Source organism: Sander vitreus, chromosome 11 (assembly GCF_031162955.1).
Source record: "Sander vitreus isolate 19-12246 chromosome 11, sanVit1, whole genome shotgun sequence".
Taxonomy (NCBI): Eukaryota; Metazoa; Chordata; class Actinopteri; order Perciformes; family Percidae; genus Sander; species Sander vitreus.
In genome coordinates this window covers 1875053-1901933 of record NC_135865.1, presented here as the reverse complement: position 1 = coordinate 1901933, position 26881 = coordinate 1875053, and the positions used below count along the sequence as shown (strand labels likewise).

The following is a 26881-nucleotide window of genomic DNA, read 5'->3' as shown; positions in this document are numbered from 1 at the left end:
TTATTCACTGTGATAAACGAGATAATCCGCATTAATACACCTGTGGTTAGTTCACACATATTTCGTCATACATGGCTGACAAGGTGTAAATCCGGCTGACGTGATAGCTTACAGTATACACAAGGGGCAATAGCGCCCGGTAGTGTGAGAGAATGAAACCTTTTTCTCTGCTCCTCTTGTTGAGGTGTGAAGCAGAAAGAAAGAGATCTAAAGGCTCACATGAAATGTTCCGTGTTCAGTCAGGAAACGGAGCTGTATTTACATTCACCTAGCTTGAATGCGCTCTGACCCTTTTATGTTGTTTCTTTTCAAGGGGCCAAATATTTACTTTCTACTTTCCAAAAGTGATTTCATTTTTCATTTTCCCACTATTTGACACCTTATGTTTGTGTTGGCTGCTTCTTTTTTCCGGAGCAGGAGGGAGAGTGCCTTGAAGCAAATACCATTTTTGAAACTAAACAAAAGGTTTCCAAAGGGCTTTCAAACATTCTCTATATACTGTATATACACAAGCAATGCCTCAAACTGGCATCTAAAGTCTGGTATTCATATCATGGTCAGCCTGGTCGCTACTAAAGGCCAGTTAAAAGTAATTCAGGGGTTAGAATTACTTGCATTACAGCAGGCAACATGTTACATTTACTATGATGTAAAGACAGAATAATAGAATAATAAATTCCATCAGTACAATACCCACCCCTCTGCTGCTCTCGCTTTCTCTTTATAACAGAAATATTCAACGCATTCTCATGAACGGGTCCGTATGATATTGTACGGAAATGTTTGTATGATATCCCAAGAAATTAGGAGACCGCCGGCTGGTCACGTGATGCCGGTTAGCTACGAACTCTATGACACCGAGCGGCAGTTGCTAGTTGTTTAAAGGGGAACTATGCCGTTTTTTTTAGCTTAATTTACCTTAACTGAACAGTTTCGGAGTCATTGGAATGGTTATATAACTTTTTTCGGGTTGAATGGTGGTCGTCTCACTCCCCCCTAGCGCCTGTGAGCAGAAAAACCACCCTTGCAACTTTGGGCTGGCGAGCCGGTGGCCTCAGCGTCAGGAAGTATCGCGTGATATCAGGTCTCGCGATACTTCCTGACGCGATAACGAATAGTTTCACGGCACTGCACACATACGGCCATTCAGGAACCGGCTAACAAGGTAGTGATGGAGTTTTTCACACTATCGTCATGGCTGAGACAGCAAAAAAGAAGCAGAAAGCTAGTAAAGCATTGTCGGAGGAACAGAGGAAGAGGAAATGGCAGACTGACTGAGAGAGGAGTGGAATGTAGGCTACATTATACTGATTTAGGAAGACAAAAGGTAAACATTAAGGATGTTTTGTGGTTTTAGTTAACATGGGAACAGGGGAATTAAGAAATAATATAAATGTGGTTGGAACGTGCTGGCTTGGCCTTTAATATAAGCATGTGTCTAATATTAAAGACTACAGAGGTAAATCATTTGCGATTTGTACAGTATCCAGATTTTTTTTGTGACTGTTTAAATTGTATTTCACCCTTCCCAGAGAGCAGGAAACATGGGATTAACAACGAGAGTGATGTAAAATGTATCAAGGCCATAGACTGCTGCTCCACCAGGAGGACCTGTATGCCAATTTCTGTTCTTTTTTTTCTGACAGAAACCTTTATCAGCTCGCTCATCTTCCTTCCTGAGGGAATAAATTGTATCTCTTTCTGTGCTTTCTCTCCGGCCCAGACTCTCCTGAGTAACGGCGAGCTGACACTTCCAGCTAATCACAGCTGAGCGCTATCACATAATCTCAGTATATCATATTCTCTTCCTCCGGGATCCGAGGTCAGCAACAACTGCACTAACAACACTCAGGATCAGCGTTATCACAGCACATCTAACCTTTCCTTTGATTTTGGACCTTCTCCTACTTAGTCTAATGTTACAGCGAGCAGAAACACGCTTCCATTTCAGTCTCCCTGCAGTGATGAAAAGCAGCGTTAGCACTAACTGGCTCTCAGACAGACGGAGGATTCAGGCTTGGCTGAGCTAAAACATGCTCGGGTTAGTGCCCAGCCTGCTAACAACCCTGATAACAATCAATGGAGGATCAATAAAAATCAATGGAAGCTAATGGTGAAGGGCTTTTTTCCTCTTAAAGGTCAGTTTGCATTGTGGGTCGCTATCAGACCATCAGCAGCATCACTGGACCATTAACCCCTGAGGGATCTCCCAGGAGACTCCGAATTAGAAAACAGATGTGTGAGTTCATCACCTGGTGGTGACGTTCAGTGTTTAGGCCTGCGTGTCTGTTTGTGGAGGGGGGCTGTATGTCGATTTATACAAGGCAAATAACTGACAGTGCGGAGAAAAGGAGGAGTGAATGATTACGTTTTCATTAATTAATGCCAATAGTCTATAGCTGGCATGTCCAAAGTCCGGCCCGGGGGCCAATCACGGCCCGCGGCCCGCTGCCCACTGCCTCGGTTTGTGTAGTACAAGAGCAAGAGTCATATGTAGTAAGCTTAAATGTTAACAAACTTTGCATTACTCAAAATAAGTCATGTTTAAAATGAACATGAGGTTAAGATATGTATGTAAGTTGAAGGTATTCCATACAGTATGTTGGGTTATCAGACTACACATGTAAAAGTAAGGCAGAATTGTTTTTTAGTTTTTTTTTTAGATTTGTTCATGCCTGAGTGCCGTTGATTTGGTTGCATTACCATTTTAAATAAAGGTAATTGTGACAATAAAAATAAAACTTGTTATAGATCAGTGCATTTGTATGTAACTTTTATTGTTAAAAACAAAAAAGGCAGAAGGGACCATTGGACCCCGGGCATCTTCACATTATCAAATCTGGCACTCTTTAAAAAAAGGGTTACACTTTACTTGAAGGTATCTACGTAAGACTGACATGACACTGTCATGAACGTGTCATAAACATTATAAACAAGTTATAAACGTTTATGACATACGCTTCTGTTAGACAGTGTCATTCGGTTTTTGTCATGACAAGTTAGGGTTAGGGTTAGGTTAAAACGCACGGGATTTAGATCACAGACAACCTCCGTAAATATTACAAATGACTAGAGGTCACCAGGTAATATTGATCCTGTGCTGAAAACGTTATCCAAAAGAAAAAGAAAAAATGATAAATCTTGGTTGGATACCTCCTATTCTATTGACTTTAAAGGAAGTGCTTTGTTTCGGCTGCCCCCTTTATGTCTCTACCTGCCACAGTGACAAAGTACTTCCCTAATTCAAAGACCAAACTCTGCCCTGTACCTCTCCAGGTCAGCACCCAATCTAAAAGGCCGGATTAAAGGTTGACTTCATTGGTGAAATGAAGATCTGACAGCCGCTGGGTTTGTGTTATTGCTCACTCTGCGATGTGTACCTTCCTTTTAGCACTTGGCTGCTTGTATGTAGTCAAGGTGTGAAGGTGCTTAATCCTGCTCTTCACGGCTTTGTGATCCTCATCTCTGAGCAAACACCAGGCACAGGGAAGTCTGCAAATACACACATAGACACACACACACACACACACACACACACACACACACACACACACACACACACACATCTCTTGCTAATGGCAAAATGTTATTCACGCAGAGGAGTGCATTTACATCTGTGTAAACGTTTTTTGTAAGATATGGAAATAATTGTAGTCACCAATATTAAAAACTTTACAAATGCAGAAACCATGTGCAACAGGCAGAGCAAAAGAATTTGTCGTTTATTGGGATCCCAATTAATTACAGTTTTTTACAATCACTTTGGCACTAATTTCAGGACCTTGACGTCATTTTTCAAAACTCTAACACTTTTTTCAGTTGCTTGGATACAATACACATACACCTGAGATCATCTGTTCATTTAACAAAGATCACCTGTTCAATATGACACAACTTAACATCAAAGTACTACTACTTCAAAAAGCAATTCACACATTACATTTCAGATGATTGTCTATTCATTTCATTACAATGATCTAACTATCAATCGATACAACTACTCAAAATGATAAGTAACTGTTGCATTACTCTTAATGTATAGTTGTATGGAAACAGACAAACAATATTCCATGTTTAGATCATGAAAGTTTCAACATAACGAGATTCATTGTCACCAACTAGTGTGGAGCATGAACCAATTAGACTACATTATCTCTAGATGTAATATTTCATCATCATTCTTTACTGTAATGTACTACTGTTTACCAGACACTGTGTCTATGCTCCCATGTACCACCTTTGAGACTATTTATAGTATTGACAGTACTGCACTGTATGCATGCAGGCCCTTGGAATTGCTTGTCCAATTCTGCCAACTCGTTACTGATGATTGAGATATATACTTTATATATATACTGTATATATATATATATATACACATATATACTCGTACCACATTGTTCGCCATGCCCAAAGGTTTTTTCCAAGATGTTTGGCTAATTGCAATGTAGATGAGAACCTGCGGCCAAATCCACAAGACAGAGTTGATGAATACTATGTAGAAGTACAGTAATCACTTCATTGTTTTGCTTTTTACAGTACAAGCAAGTTGAGGAACACTGCATTTGATGTTTTACAGTACTGTCTTTTCTTTTCTATTTTGTAGCTAATTATTTTGCTTTACTTCAAATAAACCTATGTTGTGATCGTACTGTATTGTTTTTCATCAATACATTTCAGGTTTTGTTCAATGATTCCACTGTGTCTGAAGTATTCTCTCTACTACTGCAGTACTTTTACAGGGATGTATTTACATCTAGTACCATAATGAAACATGTATCACCTATTTTGTACTACAATATTTAATGATTTTACGAACGATGACCCAGTGAAACTATGGGTAGCTTGTGTGTGGGTGATCTAAAGTCACGTTTCAATGGTATTTCACAATACATTTGTTTTTTGAACCAATGATCGTGCAAGTGCAAGATTTATTTAAAGATATGAATGCACAATGCAATGTTTTGAACATTGGACAGTCTGTGTTACAAGTGATGATCGTTTTGAGTTTTGTGTCTAGAGTTTTGAAAAATTACGTCAAGGTTCTGAAATTAGTAGCAAAGTGATTGTAAAAAACTGTATTGCCTTGACAACAATTACTCTTTACAACATTAACGTTGCATCTAACAATGAAATTACATCAAAATCATACATATACAAAACATTAAGCAGGATATGGCTGTTACTATTGTATTCCCCAATTGTCAAGGGAAATTTGAGCAAACTTGAAATGTTGCAAAAAAGAAATGTAAATTATGTGCATTTCCATCACCTTGTTTGGACGGGAATAAACTCGGCTACAGTGCAGTTTGGTCAGAAGTTGGCACTATAGACTAACCATGGCTGTAACCCTCAGTAAAAAGGTTGCTTACCGGAAAACCATGGCCATTGGCCATGTCTTATGTAGCTCAGCGTAAATTCTGTCAGGGAGACATCCATTACGTTGTCTCTCTTCTCTTTAACTGATCAGCTGGTTGGTGGGTGTTAACGTTTCTGTAAACCAATCAGAATCGGGCACGTATGTTCAAGCCAATCACAGCATGACTACCATGTTTTAAATCTGTTCTCTCTCCTGCTTCTGTCAGTTGTATTTTCAGACGAGAGTGCGACCCACCTTCTCCCCTTCTACCTCCAGGCATTTTCAACCTCAGTGTTCTCGGTCTTCTCCCGGCTGACGGCTCGTTTTTGGTTTTTCATCCGGTATACGGGTTTTTTGTCACCACCACCAGTGTCTAGATTCCATTGGGGGATATGTTTGGTTTTCCTAAACCTTAGAAATGTATAGATACCTCTTTTACGATGGAGTCTAATCTCCAAAGTTTATGTATGTACTTACTTTGTAATAACTTACTAATAAATGTTTGCATATCTGCAACGAAGTCTCTCCTGATTCAAATGCTGTCAGGAGACAAAGACATGTCATAAGAATAACCGGGAAAGACGCCGACAGCGGAACAGCTGATCAGTCCTGTGAGTTAAATGTTTGCTATGTCCAAACTAATCTGGGAAGGCGTTTCCATATCCCATTTAGAGCATCAACCCTCACTTTCTGACTTGGAGTAAGGGCGCGCGCCATTTTTCTGTATGTACTGTGTGTACAGACTGGGGCATTATCAAACTCAAAATAACGTAAACTCAAGAATCCGCTCTGTGTTTCAACCAAAATCTTCCCGCTCTCTTGCACTCCTCTCCACTCATGCTCTGGCCGCAACTATGTCACTGCACAAGTTTGCAGAGCCCGATTAGCCGGCCATATGCTCTGCAAAACTCTAAGTGGGCATAGATAATGAATGGATGGAAATAATGCACTTCTAGCTGACCTCATTTGTAACAAATGTATGAACCACACAATAAACATTCATGGTGCAAACCACACATGAACGCACACAGAGTATGCACTAGTTCTTTTATGCACACAAACATGCAACAACAGTGTTGAAGCAATATACACACTGCTAACCCTGAAATACAGACTCCTTCAGACAGATTAGAGCCAGCTGTGTGTTACAGATGTGGATTTATGTGCTTATACTGTATGACCCTGAAATGCTGCATTAAATACAAAGGGTCTAAATATACGTATCGGGGACATTCATTTACAGTATGCGTGGAGTTTGGCCCACATTAAAATACATGCAACAACATGTGAGCACACACACACACACACACACACACACACACACACACACACACACACACACACACACATGCACACATGTTGAGCTATTCTGTTTAGTAGATATTTATCAGTTAGTGCACACATGCAAAATATTTGCTGGCCCTTATGTAATTTCAGTCAAAACACCCACATTCAAAGATATTCCATCACCCAATAATCTGTTCTGTCAGTTTTTATTTTTGCAAAAAGAATACACTTTCACCGGCAATTTCATTCCCTTATACCTTTCCAATCAATCCTCCAAAACCAGCAGTACATGTTTATATACCACTGTAGTGAATTTACACTGTGGGGTAGCTCTGTTTTAACTTTGTCATTATTTGGGGCGAGCATGTTGTTACAGTAAAGCCATTTGTACGGGGGGGGGGGGTGGACAGATGCGTGGCTGATTGGATCCAGGCTCACCATACTGATTGGAATGATAAAATGGGTCAATCTATGATGATGGCGCACTTCAAACGTAATTCATAGAGTTCCACTAAAGAATCCCTGATGAGGAACACGGTTACAATATGTTGGGAATTATTCTGGAGCGCAGGGAAAAGAAAAATGGAATCACTCCAGGATAAATGAGCTCATTAAACACAAATTAGCACAACACTTTAGGTAGTACTGTAGAGTCTCGGTGTGCTGTAATATACGGTAGAGTCACTGGTCAACAAGCCTGTTACAGATGTGTGTACGAGGTAATGGGAAGAGGATCCAAATGGAGACACTGAGGCAGAAAAGCTCAAAGAAAAATGACTTTAATACAGTGAACCAATGTTAAAATTAACAGGGTTACAGTCAGACCCAAGAAGATATGATAAGATAACATAACATAAGACAGATTTTATTGATCCCACACTGGGGAAATTCCTTTGTTACAGCAGCAGAAGAACACACTACTGAAGAAAAGAAGAATGCATCAGAAATGGTATTTAATTAAAATAATAGAACAGTGGCCGTTTCAGCCTTTAATGGAAAGGACAGTTGTAGACGTGAAAGTGGGGAGAGAGAGGGGGAAGACATGAAGCAAAGGCCCGCAGGTCAGATTCATACCCTGGGCCGCTGTGGTAAGGACTCATTTTATTTAAAATACTATCATTTTAAGCCGCTGGCACGCCAGTTTCCCCGTCTGGCAACGCTGTTCTGCGGCATTGATTTAGATAAACTGTCTGTTGTGAGACAATGTTATAGAAGTGCAATGCTAACACCCTACTCTTTTAAGTGAGTCTTTTTTTACAGGGATTTAATTGTAATGGATTATTTGCCACTCACAGTTGTATTTCTGTTTTTTATGTCTTGATAGACGTTTACTTTTTCTTAAGATGACCAGATGATTGGGATGTTGTTTCACAGATTTTTTTTAATTGATTTATTTTTTTACTCAAAAACTGCTTATTGTGAATTACAGAGTTACCCTGGTCTATGCGTTATCAACTATCACATATGATGCCTCTACTGCCCTACAAAGGCAAAAGACCTTAACTCACTAGAGTGTGGAACTGAGAAAAATGACTTTAAAGTTTTTTAGCTGTCCAGCCAACTGATTTATAGGTAGGACACAGGAAATCTGACAATTAGATGTTTTAGTAATTATATTTATCTACATGAAAAATCTCGACCTCAAACATGACATTTTGACTTTTGACCTCTATTTTGAAGTTACTGTACTGTCTGCAAAATGTGAGAAGTCACGCCAAGGCAAAAAGCAGTAACTTCTACATTATCAATGATTGGTTGCTGATCACCATTTACAAAATGATTATAGTAACCTGTATACAATCTAGTGATCATGGCATATATTTTTGATGATTTACAATTACAGCCATCTACTTATTGCTATCCTGTACCCTAACTCAATTTGAGCGGTCCAAAACAAAGTCAAAGAGCGGTAACTGGCGTTACGGTGTTCTGCCTTGGTTTCTCCTGGGCTTTTGGAAGTTTCTGTTAAGACAACCCATTATTTTCTCGAAAAAACAATTAATTGACTCAAGATACTTATCCACATGATAAAGATTGTCTTGAATGTCCCAAAATATCATTCAAGTTACGGCCTTTTGTCTTTGCACGGCAGTGTAGCTGGAGCCACTGGGTGCCCTTTGTGAAGTGAGAGGAAGTGTGAGAGGAGAGGCTGAGCTGGATTAGCAGTGCTGTAAACACAAACACAGAGGTATCAGATGGATGAGTGGAGAAACTGAATACAAGATGATAAAAGTCGATTTAAAAGACAGACTTAATCCTCTTATCTCATTGGCCAGGATTTCAAGATTCCTATCATGCTCAATGTTTTAAAAGAGTAATTTCTTTTTTTTTCCAACCCTATTTTTCATTCCACGTTTTTTTGTCTAAGTGACTGATGGGAACAACATTGGTCCAGTATTAAGCGTGAACTGCAATGTAACCCTATTGGGAAAATATGCATCGTCAATTTGGTCCACTAAAAGTGATTTATTTTGTCACTGAAAGGACTAGATTACTATTCTAAGTGTCTGACAACATTACGGAAATGATCCCTACAGATATAGACCTTTAAACCCTCTTTGAGACCTTTCTATTTAACCAGAAACAGCTCTGAACTCGCTAACGCTAAACCCACCAGACTCCATTTAAAAAAGCAATACTTTTAGCGTGTATAGAGCCAACATATTTTCACATGTAAATCTGTAAACTATGTGTTTATTTCAACCAAAACTAGAGTTGTGATGTGTTTTGTTTAAAAAAAAGGATCTTTCTGTTTTACAGAAAGGTCAACCTTTCCAGAATGTTGTCAGACACTTAGAATATTAATCTGAGCCTGTCAGCGGCAAAACGAGCACTTTTGTGAACATAAATAGAAGCTGGATAATTGCCCTATTAACTTACATTGTAGCTTGTTAAGCTCGCTTAACACTGGACCAATGTCAAAGATTATTGTTCCCATCAGTCACTTAGACACAAAAACACAGGAAAATAGGGTTTTTGGTAGTTACCCTTTAAGGGGTCAATAAGTCAGATTTTTGCTGCCCTAGAGTGTGAGGTAAAGTAATGTGTGTTAATCGATCTGTATCTATATTGATGGCTGCAGAGGAGGATATTGCCAGGAGTGAGCCATCAGTATTACAATACATTTTAGCAGCCACATCATTACAACAATGACACACACATGTTGTATCTGTCACTACACAAACCATTAGCAGTGTCCTTTTTCGTGAATATGGACAACGCTGCTTGTACGACTGATTTAGTGAGACACAAATAACACAGACGTGCATATAACTGTATGTTACTACAGCTTTCACAACTGTTGATGCACGGGGCAGCCATGTTGGATTTTTATCTCGGGGTACTCGGTGGTTGCCCGAGTTCTGAGCTCGGAAACCAGAGGTCAGGGGGGCGTGTTTCCGACTTTGACCTCAGAAAATCAGACCAGAGTACAAATGGAACGCACGATTTACCTTGAGGATAAATGCACCAACAGCTGTAGGGTTTTCTCTGCCCACTACATTCCTTCTGACCTGAAAGCTGTAAAGCACCTTGAAGTCCAAGGTAAATAAACTAAGGTGCTGGAACTTAAACTGCAGGGAATAGAAAGAGAAAAGAGTGGCCGAGCACAGCATTACAAGCCTTTGGCTGTGCGTGGAGAAAAACAGAGAGTGAGAGAGAACAATGGGGCAAAGGTTCCCGTTGAAAAGGCTTGCAGGGGAGGAAGAGGCAAGCTGCTCAGGTCAGGTCTCCTCTGTTATCACAACAGCAGCTAAAGCAGCGCTAATGTGGGAAACATAACAGAGATGTGAATGGAATCATGGAGGCAGAGATAGGGACTCGAGTTTGAGACTCGGACTTGAATCACACTTAAGTCGCACACACAGTGACTTCAGACTTGACTTGAAACTCGGCCTCAAAAGACTTCAGACTCCTGTGACACACCTCAGAAACAAACTCATTTAAAGCTACTCCAATATAATTGGCTGATGCAGACATACACAACTCCTGTCAAATTAAATAAATACAACAGTAATATCAGATTCACACTCAGAATGCTTTATTGATCCCCATCAGGGAAATTATTTAGTTACAGTTGCTCACAGTCAAATTAAAGTTACAATAAGAGTAAGAAAAGAGCAAGTCAATAGGTGGGTAGTCTATATCCATGACGTTCCACTTCCGGGATTGCTCCATTGCCGACGAAAATTCCTCCGGATTTCACTCATTTAGGCCGAAAATCAGTTACCTTCCTCTTTCTTTGTGTTGGCGTTCTAACCTCTGGTGGATTTGTGAGGACTATGGTTAACTGCTCCTCAGATCTCTGCAGGGTAAATCCAGACAGCTAGCTAGACTATCTGTCCAATCTGAGTTTTCTGTTGCACGACTAAAACTACTTTTGAATGTTCCACCAAAAAAAAATTCCTTCCTGAGACTATTTTGCAGAGGCACCGTTGCTCCGTCTGGTGTTTAGCTCCGCCCCAGACGATTGTGATTGGTTTAAAGAAATGCTGATAAACCAGAGCATGTTTTTCTCCCACCCAGGAATGCTGTGTGGACTAGCCAGACCCTCCTCCGCAGTGCTGTGGAGGAAGGTCTGGCAGAGCGAGACTAATAATGGAGTAACAATGAACAGTCCTTGTTGGGACAATGGAGTCCACACAGAAGTTTATGTCTATATGCACTCAGTAAGCCCATCATGTCCCTTCTGTGCGTCTCACTGAGTGCATTCCAGTCAGCCATCTTAAAACATCCCCGCTGTGATTCAAAAGACTCCTCAGACCATCTCCTCACTGTTCTGGCTGTTCTGGTGGTTAGAGGCTGTCACTTAAACGTACAATATGTAATTGTACCCACTGTAGCATTAGCATTATTGCTTGTCAACCAGCACATCGTAGTAACGTTAAGCTGTATCTATCGATATTGAAATATATCAATACATAAGGTCTCTGCTGTATTACTGTGTTGCAAAGTGGCATGTAATTAATGACCAAATGACGCTGTGTGGCAGAAAAAAAAGCTGTATTACGGTTACTGCGTATAACGCTTTCTGAGATATTGTATGATTTCCAATTACTCTCGAACGTATCATCTGGGTTCCCGTGTTTTGACGAAAGTTAGAGGAACCAGAGGGGTCAAAGGTTATATGACGCCACTGACAGGCGACTAAATGAGACGTCCCGCGTCATTAAAATAAAATGACAGATTTCTCTGGGTTTGAACATTGTTGGAAACATTTGGGATAGAGTAACAACTCAACAAAATATATAACATAGGTATAGTTGTTTTTAGACATTTTAATGCAGAAATGTTACATATTGTACCTTTAACCAGGGCCACATAGCAGGAACTGAGGTGGATCGGGTTGTGGTCTGACCTGCCCAGAGGGGGGAAGGGAGGAAGAGCTGTATGCCTCCATACATATACCTATACCTCCTATACCTGACCTTTGTTTTAAATACAATGAGGCTAAAGGAACATGTAAGCACTGTGTCTGGAAATTAAAAAAATCCTGAGGGAGGTGATCAATAAAACTGTTCATCTTGTCTGTGACCATTCCACTTGACCCTGAGATGATTTTGCTGCACCTGTATCCAACCAATCTGAATCTGAAACCCCCAAGAATATAAATGTGTTGATTTTGCTATACTGCAGGCAAAAATAGCTCTCATCTGGAAGAAAATGGAGGCACCTACAATTGGTGCTTGGATCAAGAATATGGCGCAATGCATTTTCATAGAGAGATTAACATTCATATTAAAAAAACAAATTAGGGGTGTATGAGAAAATCTGGAAACCATTTGACCAGTTTATTAAAAAAAGAGACATAGGGGAGCTTCTACAGAGGGAAAATGCGGGACAGGATACCTAAAATTCAATAAGTGGTGGGCCCCAGAAGGACTGGGGCATGTCTTTAAAGGGTTACAGAAGAGGTGCAATTCCTGTTTGTTTTTGTATTTGTGCCTATCATGGTTAAAGCTCAGATCGGGCCCAAAAAATCAAGACTGATCCTACCCGAGCCTGTGCACATTTTGTCCGAGCCCGGCCCGGCCCGACACATTAACTGTAATTATGAGCCAGAGCCCGATTTACACATATTCCCTCCCTCAGCCGAATAGTGTGGGTAACAGATTAAGGCAGCAACACAGTCAAAGCCCTGTGACCATATAGGAGACTTTCTTGTCTCGCTCACCTAATTAATACTACTGTCCTTCGCCACGGCACGGTCTGCATGCCAACTCACTGGCCGACAACGCGACGGATATAGGACAGACCATATCTGCTGCTAAAGGACTCATGAGATATCTGAAACAATCTGGCCTGGTTGCGCAATTATGGAAGACAGTGCTACAGATGGGGGAGACACGATTCAGCACAGTTTACCTCACACTCAAGTCAGTGTAGGACTTCCACCCAGAGCTACGGGAGAAGCTGGATAGGCAGAGCTTTCTCCCCACCCAATTAGGCTAATAAAGTAATGATTAAAAAGAATAGTGGAAGGAGGATAGTGGCACGAAATATCGGCCTGACCATGGCCCGCGGGCTCGGTCTCCGGCATATATAGACATACATGTAAAACAGTCATACAATTTTTGTTTTCTGATAAGCTGAATGTTATTCCCAATGCCTGTGTAACCTGTAATGTAGCTACGTAACATGCAACGCGTAACGTATCTGCTTCGTGCGGCCACATGTAAGAGAGGACAACAAACATGTCGACCACACCGCCGGCTGCTGTGCCCTTATTTAAAAACAACAAATGGTCTAAATTAGGGAGGCAGTAGCAGAGATTTTAGTCCTAGGAGCAGTTTGTTCTTTCTGCAGCTGGTTTTGTTCTGACACGGTTCAACTTTAAAGCCGATAAAAACCATGGTCCGAAGCTAACTCTTTTTCAGACTTTGTTGACTTTTTATGACAAAATCCAGATGATAACAGAGAGGATTCAATAGCAAAAAGCATGATTAGCCTGCTGCTGGTGAACTATAGCAATGCCTCCATGTTTGACAGGACATTTGTACAGGAAATTGGATGTGAAATAGACAAACCCATGTTGTCAGGTTTGTGCAAAAGTTAGCCATTTCTCAATTGTCAGCCAATGTGAGACAGCCAAACACTCTAAGACCAATTGACAACAGGCATTATTAGCTGTTATCGAAGGCTGCATCACAGCAGCAAATGTTAATCCCCATAACTAATGCTACTACATGCACTCAAGCTATCATTCACTGCTGCATTAGGCTGTATCGATAACTGCACCCGTGGCCTAATAATGGCCTTGTAAGGAATAATTCATGATCTCAAGAGTAACTTAATGCACACCAGCAACACCCACAAATGAAATGCAAAGCCCGGAGCTTAAAGGCAGCAGAAGATGTGTTATTATAACCAGGGCACATACCTTTTTAACCAATAGCTTTAACAGCTTAATCACTAACTGACCTAACAGATGTTTACTCAGCTAAGAAGTTTAAGTATGAGTGTGAAAAGAGCCTGCTTGCTTTCAAACACACACTGTAAGAAAAAAATCCATAAGAAAACAGATAATGTCCTGGCAGAAAGTTACCAGTACCTTTTCTGTTAGGTTTACAGACATTTCTGTTAATCCAAAACGGGAAAATTCTGTAGATTTACAGTTCATCCTCTGAATCTTTAACGGAGATTTCCGTTAACCAAAATCCAAATACGGAGAAACAAATGTGAAAAATAATTATAGAAAATTCCTTCATATTAGCACTGTATATTAGCCCGGATTTTTCTATTGCAACTGATGATGATCGAAGGTGGGCAGCCAGCCAGTCAGGGATTGTATCCATGCTGCTGCACTAGCAACTCTTACTACACTACAGTAGGTGTTCAGACAAAAAACATGCAAAAGGCTGCATTGGTAGGGGGGGGGGGATGAGCATTACGTTACAATTGACCAGGAAACCAGTGACAGAGGTAAAGATGCCTGTATTGTCATTTCTAAGCTTTAGGGGTGTTGAAATGAATCCTTGCATCAATGCATCGCGATGCAGACGTGGACGGCTCTTCATCAATGCAGTGACAGACCATAATCAATTACTGCTTACTGTTTTTGCCTTTTGTCTGTTGTCTGCCGTGCAGATACAATAAAAAGGGGAGTTCATACATATCTGACTGCTTGAATTTGTTGATGAAAACCATGTGTAGCAATATATAATAATACTGAGGAGGTGATGCATCGTGCATTGGCGGAATCGTTGACAGAATAATCATAATCGAATCAAATCGTGAGAGCAGTGAAGATTCACACCCCTACTAAGCATACACAGAAACAAAATGTGTCCTCTGCATTTAACCCCTCCCATACATAGGAGCATTGGGCAGCCGCAGGCTACCGGCGACCAAATCCAGTCTATCTGCCAGGGCCTTATGTGGCACTGACAGAAGCACTAACCTAACATACATGTTTTGGTGGAGGGAGGAAACCAGAGGAAACCTGTGTGAACACGGGGAGAGCATGCAAACTCTAAACAAATGGCCCTGTCCAGAGCGGGGAGCAACCCTAGTACTCAGCAGTGCTCACTTGCTGTGAGGCAACAGTACTCAGTGCTCAATCAATAGCGTTTTAACAAGTGGTTTGTAAAAATGTCATGGCTAACTGCCTGTTGTGATGCTCAGGCACTGGTCTGCTCTCCTTGTCTCCTTTTCCAAATCAAAGGAACAGACCACGTCTGGATAAATACTGGTGTCAATGACCTAAAGCACCTCTTTGAAAAAAAAGACCCACAAAATTCAATGAAATTGGCTATTTTTGGAAAATTAAATATTGCAAGTAAACATCTGAAAGAGAAAAAAATGTGCATTGATTTATTCATTCATAATCTTAAGACATGTTTTGTAGTTATTGATAGGAACCAAAAAGGGACAGAGCTAACAGTTAGAAACTGTTGAATGAATGTGATGATAATTATTTTACAATTCAATTAACAAATACTCCCTGCATCATCAAGTATCTAAAGTCATTACAACCAGTGTGGGTGTGCGTGTGTGTGTGTATGCGTGTGTGCGTGTGTATGCGTGCATGTGTGTGTGTGTGTGTGTGTGTGTGTGTGTGTGTGTGTGTGTGTGTGTCTGTGGCTGCCGTGTGGATCAGTGTGTATACATGTGGAAGCAGCTGGAGAAATCTTTCTCCTAGATTCAGAGAGCAACAGAAGTGTGGTTATACTTGGGACTTGCTATTTGTCTCTCTCTTTCTGTGGCACTCTCCCTCCCTGATTCCTCTGCTCACTCACCCGTTACCTTTTTAATTTACCTTCTCATGTCTGTCTTTTCCCAAATCTTTCCAGTTCCCTCTCTGTTTCAATCTGCCGAGCCTTAACAGAAAAAAAATCCATGATTAACCTTTTAAGGAAGAGAGGTTGAGGTGGAGTTAGGTGGTGTGTGAAGAGTTAACAGAGGCCGAGACTGAGCGTTATCCTAGCTGGGAACTAGAACAGAGGTTCTGATGCAATAGTTAGATTTTTAGCAAGGCACAAAAGGAGTGTGAGGGGGCGTTTTAACATGATCAGGCAGATTATGGAGTGGAACTGAAATCAAAGGGAAGAGGAAGATGCAAGGTGTCAGCCTGTCGAGTATTTTGTTAATTAATGTTGTTTAATTTCAAGTTTCGTACTCAAGCCCAAATAAGTGTGTAATATTATTCAACATTACTTCTCTCAAGATTTCCTGAGATTAATTCTCCTTTCTGAAATCAATGCTATGTTTGAAATCAATGCTTAAGGCCACGGTCAGACTGCCTGTGTCCGCCGTCCGACGGTCCGGCAAAAACGCAAGTCTTTCAATTCATCTAAAAAAAAAAAAAAACACAGCAGGAAAAGTTGAGACCCACTCAACTTTTGGATAAACGCAACCCTACGTCTCGCTGAGTTGGCCAGTCATGTAACCAGAGATCAGACTTGTCAGTGTGTTTTGAGCTATTGTATGAGGCGGTGTGAGAGTCCCGTACAGGAAACATGGCTGCCTCTATCGCTGCCACAAGAACGTTTTAAAACACTATTAAGGTGAAAAACGAAACACAAACTGAACTGCCCGGGAGTTTGTGTAATAGCTGAAATTTTCCATCAACAACAAAGCACTCTGTGGTCCCTATCTTGGACCTGGCGCAAAGCCTGATGCAAGTGTCTTTGCTAGTTTAAGACCGACGCAGTTGTCAATTTTCCATCCAGCACCCGCGTCGTTTAAATAGCAAATGCACCTGCGCCCATTTTTCCACCCATGGGCATGCTGGTCTTACAGGGAGGTGTGTTCAGGTGTATTCTGGGCATGCTGGTCTTACAGGGAGGTGTGTTCAGGTGCATTCTTGGTGTATTGCTATCTTGAGGCAGCGGAAAGTGATTGCGTCATTGACCAACAAAAACCTGGTCTAAAGTCAGTAACGTAGCATTTTGTTGTTATTTTAACAGAGCATTAGTAAAATGCTCCTAGGCTCGTACACAGCACGCACACACTATGCTTGTTGCACACACAGGGACGCACAGCAGCACACACACATGCAGAAGATTACAAATAAAAATATTACGGTGCAAATCCTCCATCATAACAGCAATGCACCAAGGTCCAAACGCGCCTGGCTTTTAAAGGGAATGGGAGATGACACTCTGATTGGTTTATTGCATGTTACGCCCCAAAACACACCTAGGAATTAATGAATTGTCAATTATTGAACAACAATTAATGAATGACACTAAGTACAACCCTTTTGAACCATGCGCCCGGCGCACGGACCCTTTTTTCTGCCGTCAAACTAGCAAAAGTGGATTTGGACACGCCCTAAACTTCACGCCGTGTGCTTAGATCGTTAAAACAGGGCTCTATGTCTCACTCCTCTTTTTTCTTTTTCTCTCCTGTGAAATAAAGCTGCCTTCAAGTGCGGTCGGAAACATCGAGATCTATAAACACTCTGACGGAAAACAGTAATTGTGAAATATAAAGTCTACTTGTGCTTTGTTGGGGGGTATCGGAACAAAACAAGACGTCGCACAAATGGGCCGTTTCACTCCCCTCAGCCGTAACACCCTGCGATAAAATCGCTGGATCACTTTTCTTGGTGTGAATGCCCACTAACAGCTCTCTGTGTAGGGGAACTACATACTGTATGTATCCTGTATGACAGCAGTCAGTTTTTCTAAGTGTAATGGCAACTGCAGTATCATTTCTCACTAAGAGCAGTGTCTGCTGAGGCAGTAAGGACGAAGCAGAAAGGGCTGAATATTGGCAAGAGTGTCGGTTAGCTGTTGTCTCTGTGCGTGACCAGGCATCAGTGAGCGAGCTCAGAGGTAGACTGAGAGGATTATTAGCTGGGATGGACCTCCAAAGTCAGGGTCAAAGGTCCTGCGGCAGTTACGGGAGGACGGGCAGAGGACAGAGAAGGACGGTTGTATTATATATGCGTGCGTTTTTCAGCTTTTGTGCAGGCATCTTGGCTGGTACATGGGCCTGTTTTTCATTGGTGCATGCAGGAGAGAAGCTGTCCTTACCAAGTGTTAACCCAGTACCATTTTCTTTGTACTGTATAAGCAAAGTGTTAGTGTTACATCTCAGTTAGGTTAGGTACTTGTAGGAATTGTGCAATGATGACAGATTCACACATTTGTTTACAGTAAATAAATAATAGTCAAGTTCATAAAGTCATTTTCTTTGCATTCATTTGATTCCCAATCAAGATACACTGGTAATAATTGCTTTCCATTGTTATTATGTACTTAAAAACAGTTCTGAAATGCAAAATAATAGAATTTTAATTGTGATAAAACATGTGATTAATCGCGATTAACTATAGAACTTCAGCAATTAATCACCCCTCACATGTTAGTAAATATTTCATTATATCTTTTAATGGGACAACACTGAAGAAATTACGCTTTCTACAATGTAAAGTATTAAGTGTACAGCTTGTATAACAGTGTAAATGGGCTGTCCCCTCAAAATAACTCAACACACAGCCATTAATGTCTAAACCGCTGGCAACAAAAGTCAGTACACCCCTCTGTTAAATTCCCATAGAGGCAGGCAGATTGTTATTTTGAAAGGCCAGTTATTTCATGGATCCAGGATACTATGATCCTGATAAAGTTCCCTTCGTCTCTGGAATTAAAATAGCCCCCCCACATCATCACATACCCTTCACCATACCCCCACATCATCACATCCCCTTCACCATACCTAGAGATTGGCATGGGGTACTTTCCATAAAATCATCTCTCAATGCAAATCAAACCAGCTATTAGGCTAACTGAAATAAAACCATGCCAATCTCTAGGTATGGTGAAGGGGATGTGATGATGTGGGGCTATCCCATCACACCCTGCTCTATGATGACAGGTTTCTTTTAATTCAATCAGAAGAGACTTTGTTGCAAATATGCAAAGGTTTATTTGTACATATGCATAATATGAAATGTACAGAGACTTTGGAGATGAGACTCCATCATTATAAAAATAATTTTAAAGGGGTAGAAAAACCAAGGCATATCACCCCGATGGAGACACATGTGGTGGTGGTGAAGGAGCCCGATGACTGGACCGAAGGAGCCGACGGGAGCGGTCTGCCAGAGGAGGACCCAGGGTGCCGTGGGTGACAATGATTGGACGTGGAAGGGGAGGAGTTGCATGCTTTGCCTAAAATGACAACGGGCAGCAGCAGCGAGAAGAACAGATCCACATCAACTCCAGCTTGAGAACATTGTTTGGGTACCCAGAGTTTACTAAAAAGAAAGGTTTTGAACAACTCACCGTAGCTCTTGTTGTTTCCGGTCGCTACCACCTCGGCAGTCAAAACGAGTCAATATCAAAACAAGTAGCCACAGATTTAGTATATCCCTTGGTCACCGGTGGAGTTAAGGTGTAGAGTCCCTGGTGATACTTGGAGCAAAGTCTCATGTTGTGTCGAGCCTTCTTAGTGTTTTAAAAATAGCTATTTTGAGGCTATAAAAGTGCCCCTAGCACTCCCAAAAGGCCATTTGACCGAAAAACAAAAATACGGTCAATCTTAAAAGTGGCGCTTCCGTCCTAAATATGCTTTTAAACTAAAGTTTGACTCGGGTACATTCACAAAAAGACCCTAGGTTGCATTTTGGCGAGAGTTACGCTATAACTGAAAAGTGAGCACCTCGAAACAGCTGATCAGTCTTAGGAAGAGAGAGAGGTGGATGAAGTTTAGAAGTCTTCCTGAAAGAATTTACGCTGAGCTTCATATGTGACATTTTGCAAAAGCCATAAACACTTTTTCCTTTAGACATGGTCAGACGCACTTGCTACGAAGTCATTTTTAATGTTTTAAGTATACCCCGGCTTTAAGGCTGAGTTCCAGATAGAAGTGGCTCTACAGTCAAGCAAAACACAGGATTTTGGTAGGAAAAAAGCTGGAAGTCCTCGTCAATGGGTGTATCCAAAGACTTTTGAGGCCTTGAATTCAGTTAATCAAACATCAAGACATTTGAGGACTTTGTTAGGACGTGAAGACAACCTGGCATTCACAAGATGTCTACAACTTGAATTAGAAGGAGGCGATCATATGTTTTCCCCTCATCTTTTAGCATCTGACTGCGCCATACATCAGACAAAACTGTAACTTCCCCTCCATCTTATAGCCGTGACCATCCTTCCTGTGATGCTCTTCCAGAAGTCTGATGGCTCCACATGACGTTATAATCATGTCATCCGAATCGAATCCCCATTTCTTTTCTCTTTTTAAATGAGCGCTGCGTGACATCGTGAAACACTTAACTGCAGCACTCTACAGGAAAATCCACTTCGCCTATCATCAGCTATCTGGACATCAGATTTGTCTCTCTAATCAACATTCAAGGGCCTAATGGACATTCCTTGGTTTCTGCAAGACTATCAAATAAGAGGAGGAGGTTTTAATCTCCCCAATTACTCTGTATCTCCTGGTAATACAATCAACCCGCGCAGACACGATGGCAAGCCTTCAATGACTGCAAATTAAAAACAAATGCCTGGGAATAGTGAATTGTCTGCTGTTCTGCGCTCTCAGCTCTTTGCCGAAGCGCTGGGGGAGAGAGAGAGAGAGGCTGAGAGAGGAAGCTGGAGAGTAGGAAAGAGAGAGAGAGAGAGATAGATTAGAAGAAATCCCTCAGCAAGTCAGATGAGGGAGCCGATAAAACGTTGTTGTTTTTTTTTTGGAACGGAATTCCACACCACCATGAAATAGGATTTTCTGCCCCGAATCAAGAAAATGCCGGAGCTCCGATCGCCATTTCTCCCTCCTCCTTTCTTTCTTTCCTTTAATCTGATTTGAAGGTTTTAATGGGAATAAGGAAACGATTTGGGGTTGCTGGATCTCGCTCATCTCTCATTGCCTGAATGCTCATAGATGTAACTGTGATCCTGCATTTATGGAAAGTGCTTTCTTAGCTGGCTTCTCCGTCGATGAATCAGTGGTTTTGGATGTGAGGCTGTGAGGCTGTGAGGCAGGCCTCTCCTGGCACTAATGTCAGGCCAAACCCTGCGTTCTCTTTACACCCCATCTACTGACTCACCTCACACCGGAGCCAGAACCACAGAGGCGGTTGGAAGCTAGGAGTGCAACCTGAATGTGAACTGTGGGTGTAGAAAGATGGAAAGGAGATGAAATTGGTATGAAAGAGATGAAAAACACACTGGCAGCAAATCAGATTGTAGTTTGAATGCCCGGCTGCTGCTCTCTCTGCCTCTCCAAGTCCCACTTTGCTTTCCTGGAAATCAGATGCTGTCTGTGTAGCGCTCTCAGTGCTGCAGCTCGCCTCCGGATTCAGCTGGATCCAGTCTGCAGAGCCAGCAAATAAATCTCGCCATCACATCTCCTTTCTTTCCCTCTTCCTCTCTGACCCTCCATCTCTCCATCTTTACTCTGCTGTCCTTGTAACCTTCTCCTGGCTCTGCTTCCCACTTAGGAACAGCAACATAAACCATGATTATGTGCTGTCGGAGCGTGCTGCAACGCCCGGGAGTAGGGGGATTAGGAGAGAAAAGGAGGTGAAGAGAAACTAAGTTGGTACTGCACGAGAAGAAGAGAAAAACTGGCTGCTAAGATACAAAAAAAGAAAGAAAATGGAGATAAATGTGCTTCAGGACAACAAGACTCAGAGTGTACTGTACAGCCATGCTGGTAGCTCTGTGAGGCTGCACAGCGGTGCTTGAGGGGAAATGCTAACTTCAGCATGCTAACTAACTGCTCATAGTGCCACTGCTAAAATTCTAATGCTAAGCAGCTGCAATCTTTAACATGTTCAACATTTGTGTGTGTGTGTTGTTGGTTTGAATAACACTTGTAACACTTTACGGTACAGGTACATGAATTATCATGAATTCATGCATTAATTAATTGATGTAGGCCTATGTATTATTATGCATTATGTAATTAATGATTTTGGTATTACCGAATCCCTAATATCCCATGAATCATCAGGAATTGACGTGCTCATAGTCTGTCATTCGTGACCTCATACATGAACAACACAAATAAAGCATTAGGTACGTGGGCACATCATTATGAATTATTAAGCTGACAGCATGATTATTTATTTTTCTGCAAAAAAATGTGGTCATCACTGCGCAAATTCTGATTTGAACACAACTTGTGCATAATGATGTAGCCTAATGCTTTAGTTGATGTGTTGTTCGTGGATGAAGTCATGAATGAGAAGCTATGAACTCATGTCAATTCCTGATGATTCATAAGATATAAAGGAATGAAGTAATGCACAAATCATGAATTAATTCATGCATGAATTCATAATTCATGTACCCTTACTGTAAAGTGTTACCATAACTTGCCTGTGGCAGCAGTTCCAAATAATTCATTTAGTGCCATGCAATGAAAAATACCTTTTCACAAAGTTTTTCACAAGTTCAGTGGATGCATTTTCCAAAAGAATGCTTTAATTCTGAAAAATAAAGTTGGTCCCACACGAAACTCACTCAATGTCTTAATATTATTTCTTAGATATGTAGGCTACATACCAAGAACATTCATGAATATTAACTGAGATACCCCATTATGTTGTGAGCAGTAGGGCTATGGGTGCTGTTGGCAAACTTATGTTTAATCTGTCTGTGTCTATCTCTGAACTGGGCTGGCACATGTTCATGTTAAAAAGTGTGTGCATGCATGTAGCACATTGAATCCTTAGGATGAACTGTATCTGTGGATAGCTGCCTTAGAGACTGACTACCCTATAGGCCAGTATGCCTATTATCAGTGGGGATTTATATTTTCTAACAATGTGTTGGATTTATGTTAAGACTTTTTAATTTTTGAAAAAAACTTAAAAGATTAACAATATTTTGGAGGCCCCCCTGCTTTGACTCTGAGGACCCCTTAGGGGTCCAGGGCCCCCTGTTGAAGCCCCCTGATGTAAAGGGTTCTGACTCATGTAGATCACCATGTCCAACTTCAACATGCAAGGCTATCCGAAGAACGAGGCTGGTAGAAAGTGAAAAAAAGGTTTATTCCACGGATGTGTTAAAAAAAAAGAAGAAAATAAACAATAAGGGTATCCATATACAGTACAGTGGTGGGATATCCAAAAACTGACCTTGTGCTAAAATTGACTTTCTTATAAGCAAAAATACAGTCTACAATCAGCGGTCAGAAAAACTGTTGCTCCACATCCTGCTCTGTTGAAGCCTAAGCTACTTTGGACAACTCAAAATTGTCCAATAGCTGGACGGACTAGTGGAGCGTGAGTTTTAATAGGGCAAAAACACACACCAAAGCACATTCTACAACATTACCTGAATTCTAATGTATATTGGACTACATATTTGAAATGTCATAAAACGATTTACCTTTGCAATAAAAAAATAAAATACCCAAAACTATAAACAATACAACATGTGTCATTTCTGTTCTCAGATCTCTCAGCATCTTGAGGATGAACCCATTTGGTTTCTGACTGTTTGACTGCTGGATTTGGTTACTCAATCAGAACACCTTTCACTTTCAAGTGAATTATTATTATTATTATTATTATATTGGTAGCCTAGTTATCATCCTATTGTATTTAACTGAATAAATAAATACTATATGACTACGACATAAGTTGAAGATGCACATGGCAGACAATAAATAATCTGGATACATATGAAACTAAGGTTTTTCCACATTTGTCAAACCCATGTATGATGTTTATGAGTGCATACACATACGCAGAATACTCCATAACCCTGATCATGACCTGGAGTGCACATGTAAAGTCACTCTTGAAAACAAAAGGAGAACACTAACAGAATGAGCTGTAATTGAAAAAAAATAAGAAAAGTTGATAAACAAAAGAGGGTGGAAAAAGAACTGAAGAATAATAATTCCCCGGTAACCGTGGTGATGGTGGCAGAGCTCCAGGTGATGCTAATCAATCCCATCCGTCTTCTTTAGCGCCGCTGCTAAAGTACGTTAGCGAAGGCCTTGGAACAAATCACACAGAGTACAGGTAGATAAATAAATAAATGCTCGATTTAGAGGATAAATCTTCTCCTGGGCAGAGAGGTGGCAACATGGAAACCACAGCTCCGACCCGGATTTACAGCTCTGCGTTTGTCATCCTGCCGAGTAGAGCATTACCAGGAAAAAGGACCTGTAGCTGGAAGCTGTGGAAGAAGTCCTTGAGTAAAAAGCCATGAAACAGCAACAGAACAGTGTGGTGTATATATACAGATCTACTTACTCCACCTTTATTGAGCTGTGAGCACCTGCAGTATGAAGGTAGCACTCGTGTTTCCTCACTGATGCATGGATTAACACAAATGAATGCATCATTTAAAGCTGCAGACAGCAAAAGCTGTATCAAACATAAAAACACCCTTTTTAATGGCCTGAATCACAAAGTGGATTGCACCACTAACTGAGATTTAAATCTACCACACAGTAATGGATTACAAAACAAAAGCTTCCCCAGATCAGCAGAGAAAAAGCTAAACTCATACACTGATCTTTTCCTTCTCTTATCACTTTGGCCTTCCCTGGTATAAATCATCTCCATCATCTCCAGGTCCCAACAGAGTTACATATAGGCTCTACAAAAACACACCAGATGTCCTGCGATTCCTCTGGAAGCTGATGAGAGTTGTGTGGCAAAAGAAGGAGATACCAACGTCCTGGCGGAGAGCCGGAGGGATTCTAATCCCCAAGGAAAAGGACTCATCAGAGATTGGGCAGTTCTGCCAGATCAGCCTTCTAAACGTCGAGGGAAAAATCTTCTTCAGCGTGGTTGCTCACAGATTGGCAGGATACCTGCAAAGAAACAACCTGATTGACACGTCAATCCAGAAAGCAGGCATCTCAGGCTTCTCCAGTTGTGTAGAACACGCTAGTGTCATATGGCATCAGATCCAGGTCGCCAAAAAGGAGGGAACAAATCTTCACGTGGTATTCCTGGATCTCACGAATGCCTTTGGCTCAGTCCCTCACAGCCTCCTGTGGACAGCCTTTGACTACTTCAGGGTACCAGCAGCTCTCACAACCTTTGTCAAACCTGTGAAGAGCCTAGGTCGGTGGTATGATGCCTCCCTTAAAGACAAAGAGCAAGTAGAACAGCTCAGGAAGGAGGTAGCCAGCGGCCTGGAGAACATCGACAGAACCTTGCTTCCTGGCAAGCTGAAGCTCTGGTGCATGGAGTATGGACTACTTACACGTCTCCTGTGGCCGCTAACCCTCTATGAAGTCCCGCTCTCAAAGGTGGAAAAGCTGGAGAGACTGGTTAGCTCATATGTAAGGAAGTGGCTTGGCCTTCCCAGGTGCCTCAGCAGCATTGGGCTTTACGGCAAAGGGATGTTACACCTGCCCATTTCCAGCCTGGCAGAGGAGTACAAGTGTGCCAAAGTCAGGCTCGAGATGATGCTACTGGATTCGAGCGATCCATTTGTAGCCCAAGCTACCCCCATCTTGGCCACCGGGAGGAAGTGGACTCCATTGGCTGCAATTGAGCAGGCAAAGGCAGCACTCAGACACATGGGCCGAGTGCGGGAGGGGAGGAGTGGTCTTGGCCTTGGGGTCAGTACACCAGCGTGGAGCAAGGCTCCACCATTTCAAAGACGCAAGCTGGTGGTCCAGGAGGTACGTCGGGAGGTTGGAAGCAAGAAGGTGCGCCCAAGCTGTGGCGCAGGCAAAGCAAGGGCAGTGGATGACATGAACGGAGTGGAGAAGAGGAAGATCTCCTGGAACGAGCTGTGGGAGACGGAGGTATTCAGGGCGTGCTTTACCATCAGGGCTGCCTACGATGTCCTGCCTTCCCCCGCAAACCTAAGCCAGTGGTATGCCAAAGACCCCACATGCCCTCTATGTCCAAGTCCAGCAACACTGAAGCACATCTTAGTGGGCTGCAAGACCAGCCTCACCCAAGGCCGTTATACCTGGCGACACAACCAGGTCCTTAAGTGTCTTGCAGCAGTGCTGGAAAGTCGACGGACAAGTGTGAATGCCCTTCCTCCCCCGTCATCTCGGTGGCGGCCAATACCATTTGTTTGGGAGGGCGAGGGTCAAGCCAGCCTCATCACTGTAAGACCAGACACTGGGCAGCTGGTCAGAGCACGAGACTGGAAGCTGCTGGCAGACTTGGACAAGAAACTCTGCTTCCCAGCTGAGATCGCAGCTACCAACCTGCGACCAGACCTTGTTCTGTGGTCAGCCTTGCTCAAGCTTGTTTACATCATCGAGCTCACCGTGCCCTGGGAGGGTGCAGTGGAGGAGGCCTATGAACGGAAAAGGCTGAGGTACGCTGAACTTGCAGCCGACGCACAACAAGAAGGCTGGAATGCGAAGGTATGTCCAGTGGAAGTAGGTTGCAGAGGGTTCGTAGCCACCTCAACATCTAGGCTACTCAGGGAGATGGGAGTGCGTGGGAAGGCCCATCGTCAGGTAGTCAAAGACCTCTCCAGGGCTGCTGAAAAGGGGAGCCAGTGGCTGTGGATAAAAAGAACGGCCTCGCCTGGGCCTTCAAGTGAGTTGATGGCATCTAGGGAGTGAACCTGGGAAGCTGGGATTCACTGCTAAACCCTCTGGAGGTGTCGTGGGCCTATCAGCGAAACACCTAAGAAGGAGGGCGCCCACTTGACAACACAAAGGGTGCCATCACTCAATTGATCGTGATATCTAGTCCTATACAACAGATCACACTGACTGGCCAGGTTAGTAGTCACAAGTATGCTTCGTCAAATTGCATTACAGGATTTGTTGAAGGGCTACTCCAGTGACTTTGCATTACACATCCATAAAGTTGGAGCGCCCAAATTTGAA

General features: G+C 42.1%; 1 protein-coding gene across 1 annotated transcript; it reads left to right on the top strand.

The window, feature by feature from the left end:
* Positions 1 to 19127: 19127 nt before the first annotated feature.
* Positions 19128 to 26611, top strand: LOC144525794 (uncharacterized). The gene is made up of 2 exons (XM_078262858.1): positions 19128 to 19218; positions 24639 to 26611. Exons 1-2 carry the CDS (start codon positions 19128 to 19130, stop codon positions 26609 to 26611), a joined length of 2064 nt encoding a protein of 687 aa, XP_078118984.1.
* Positions 26612 to 26881: the final 270 nt, after the last annotated feature.

Coding starts and splice junctions, on each gene's coding strand:
- LOC144525794 (XM_078262858.1), top strand. CDS start 19,128: ATGGAGACACATGTGGTGGTGGTGAAGGAGCCCGATGACTGGACCGAA. Junction 19,219..24,638: donor AGAGGAGGACCCAGGGTGCC/GTGGGTGACAAT, acceptor CATCATCTCCAG/GTCCCAACAGAGTTACATAT.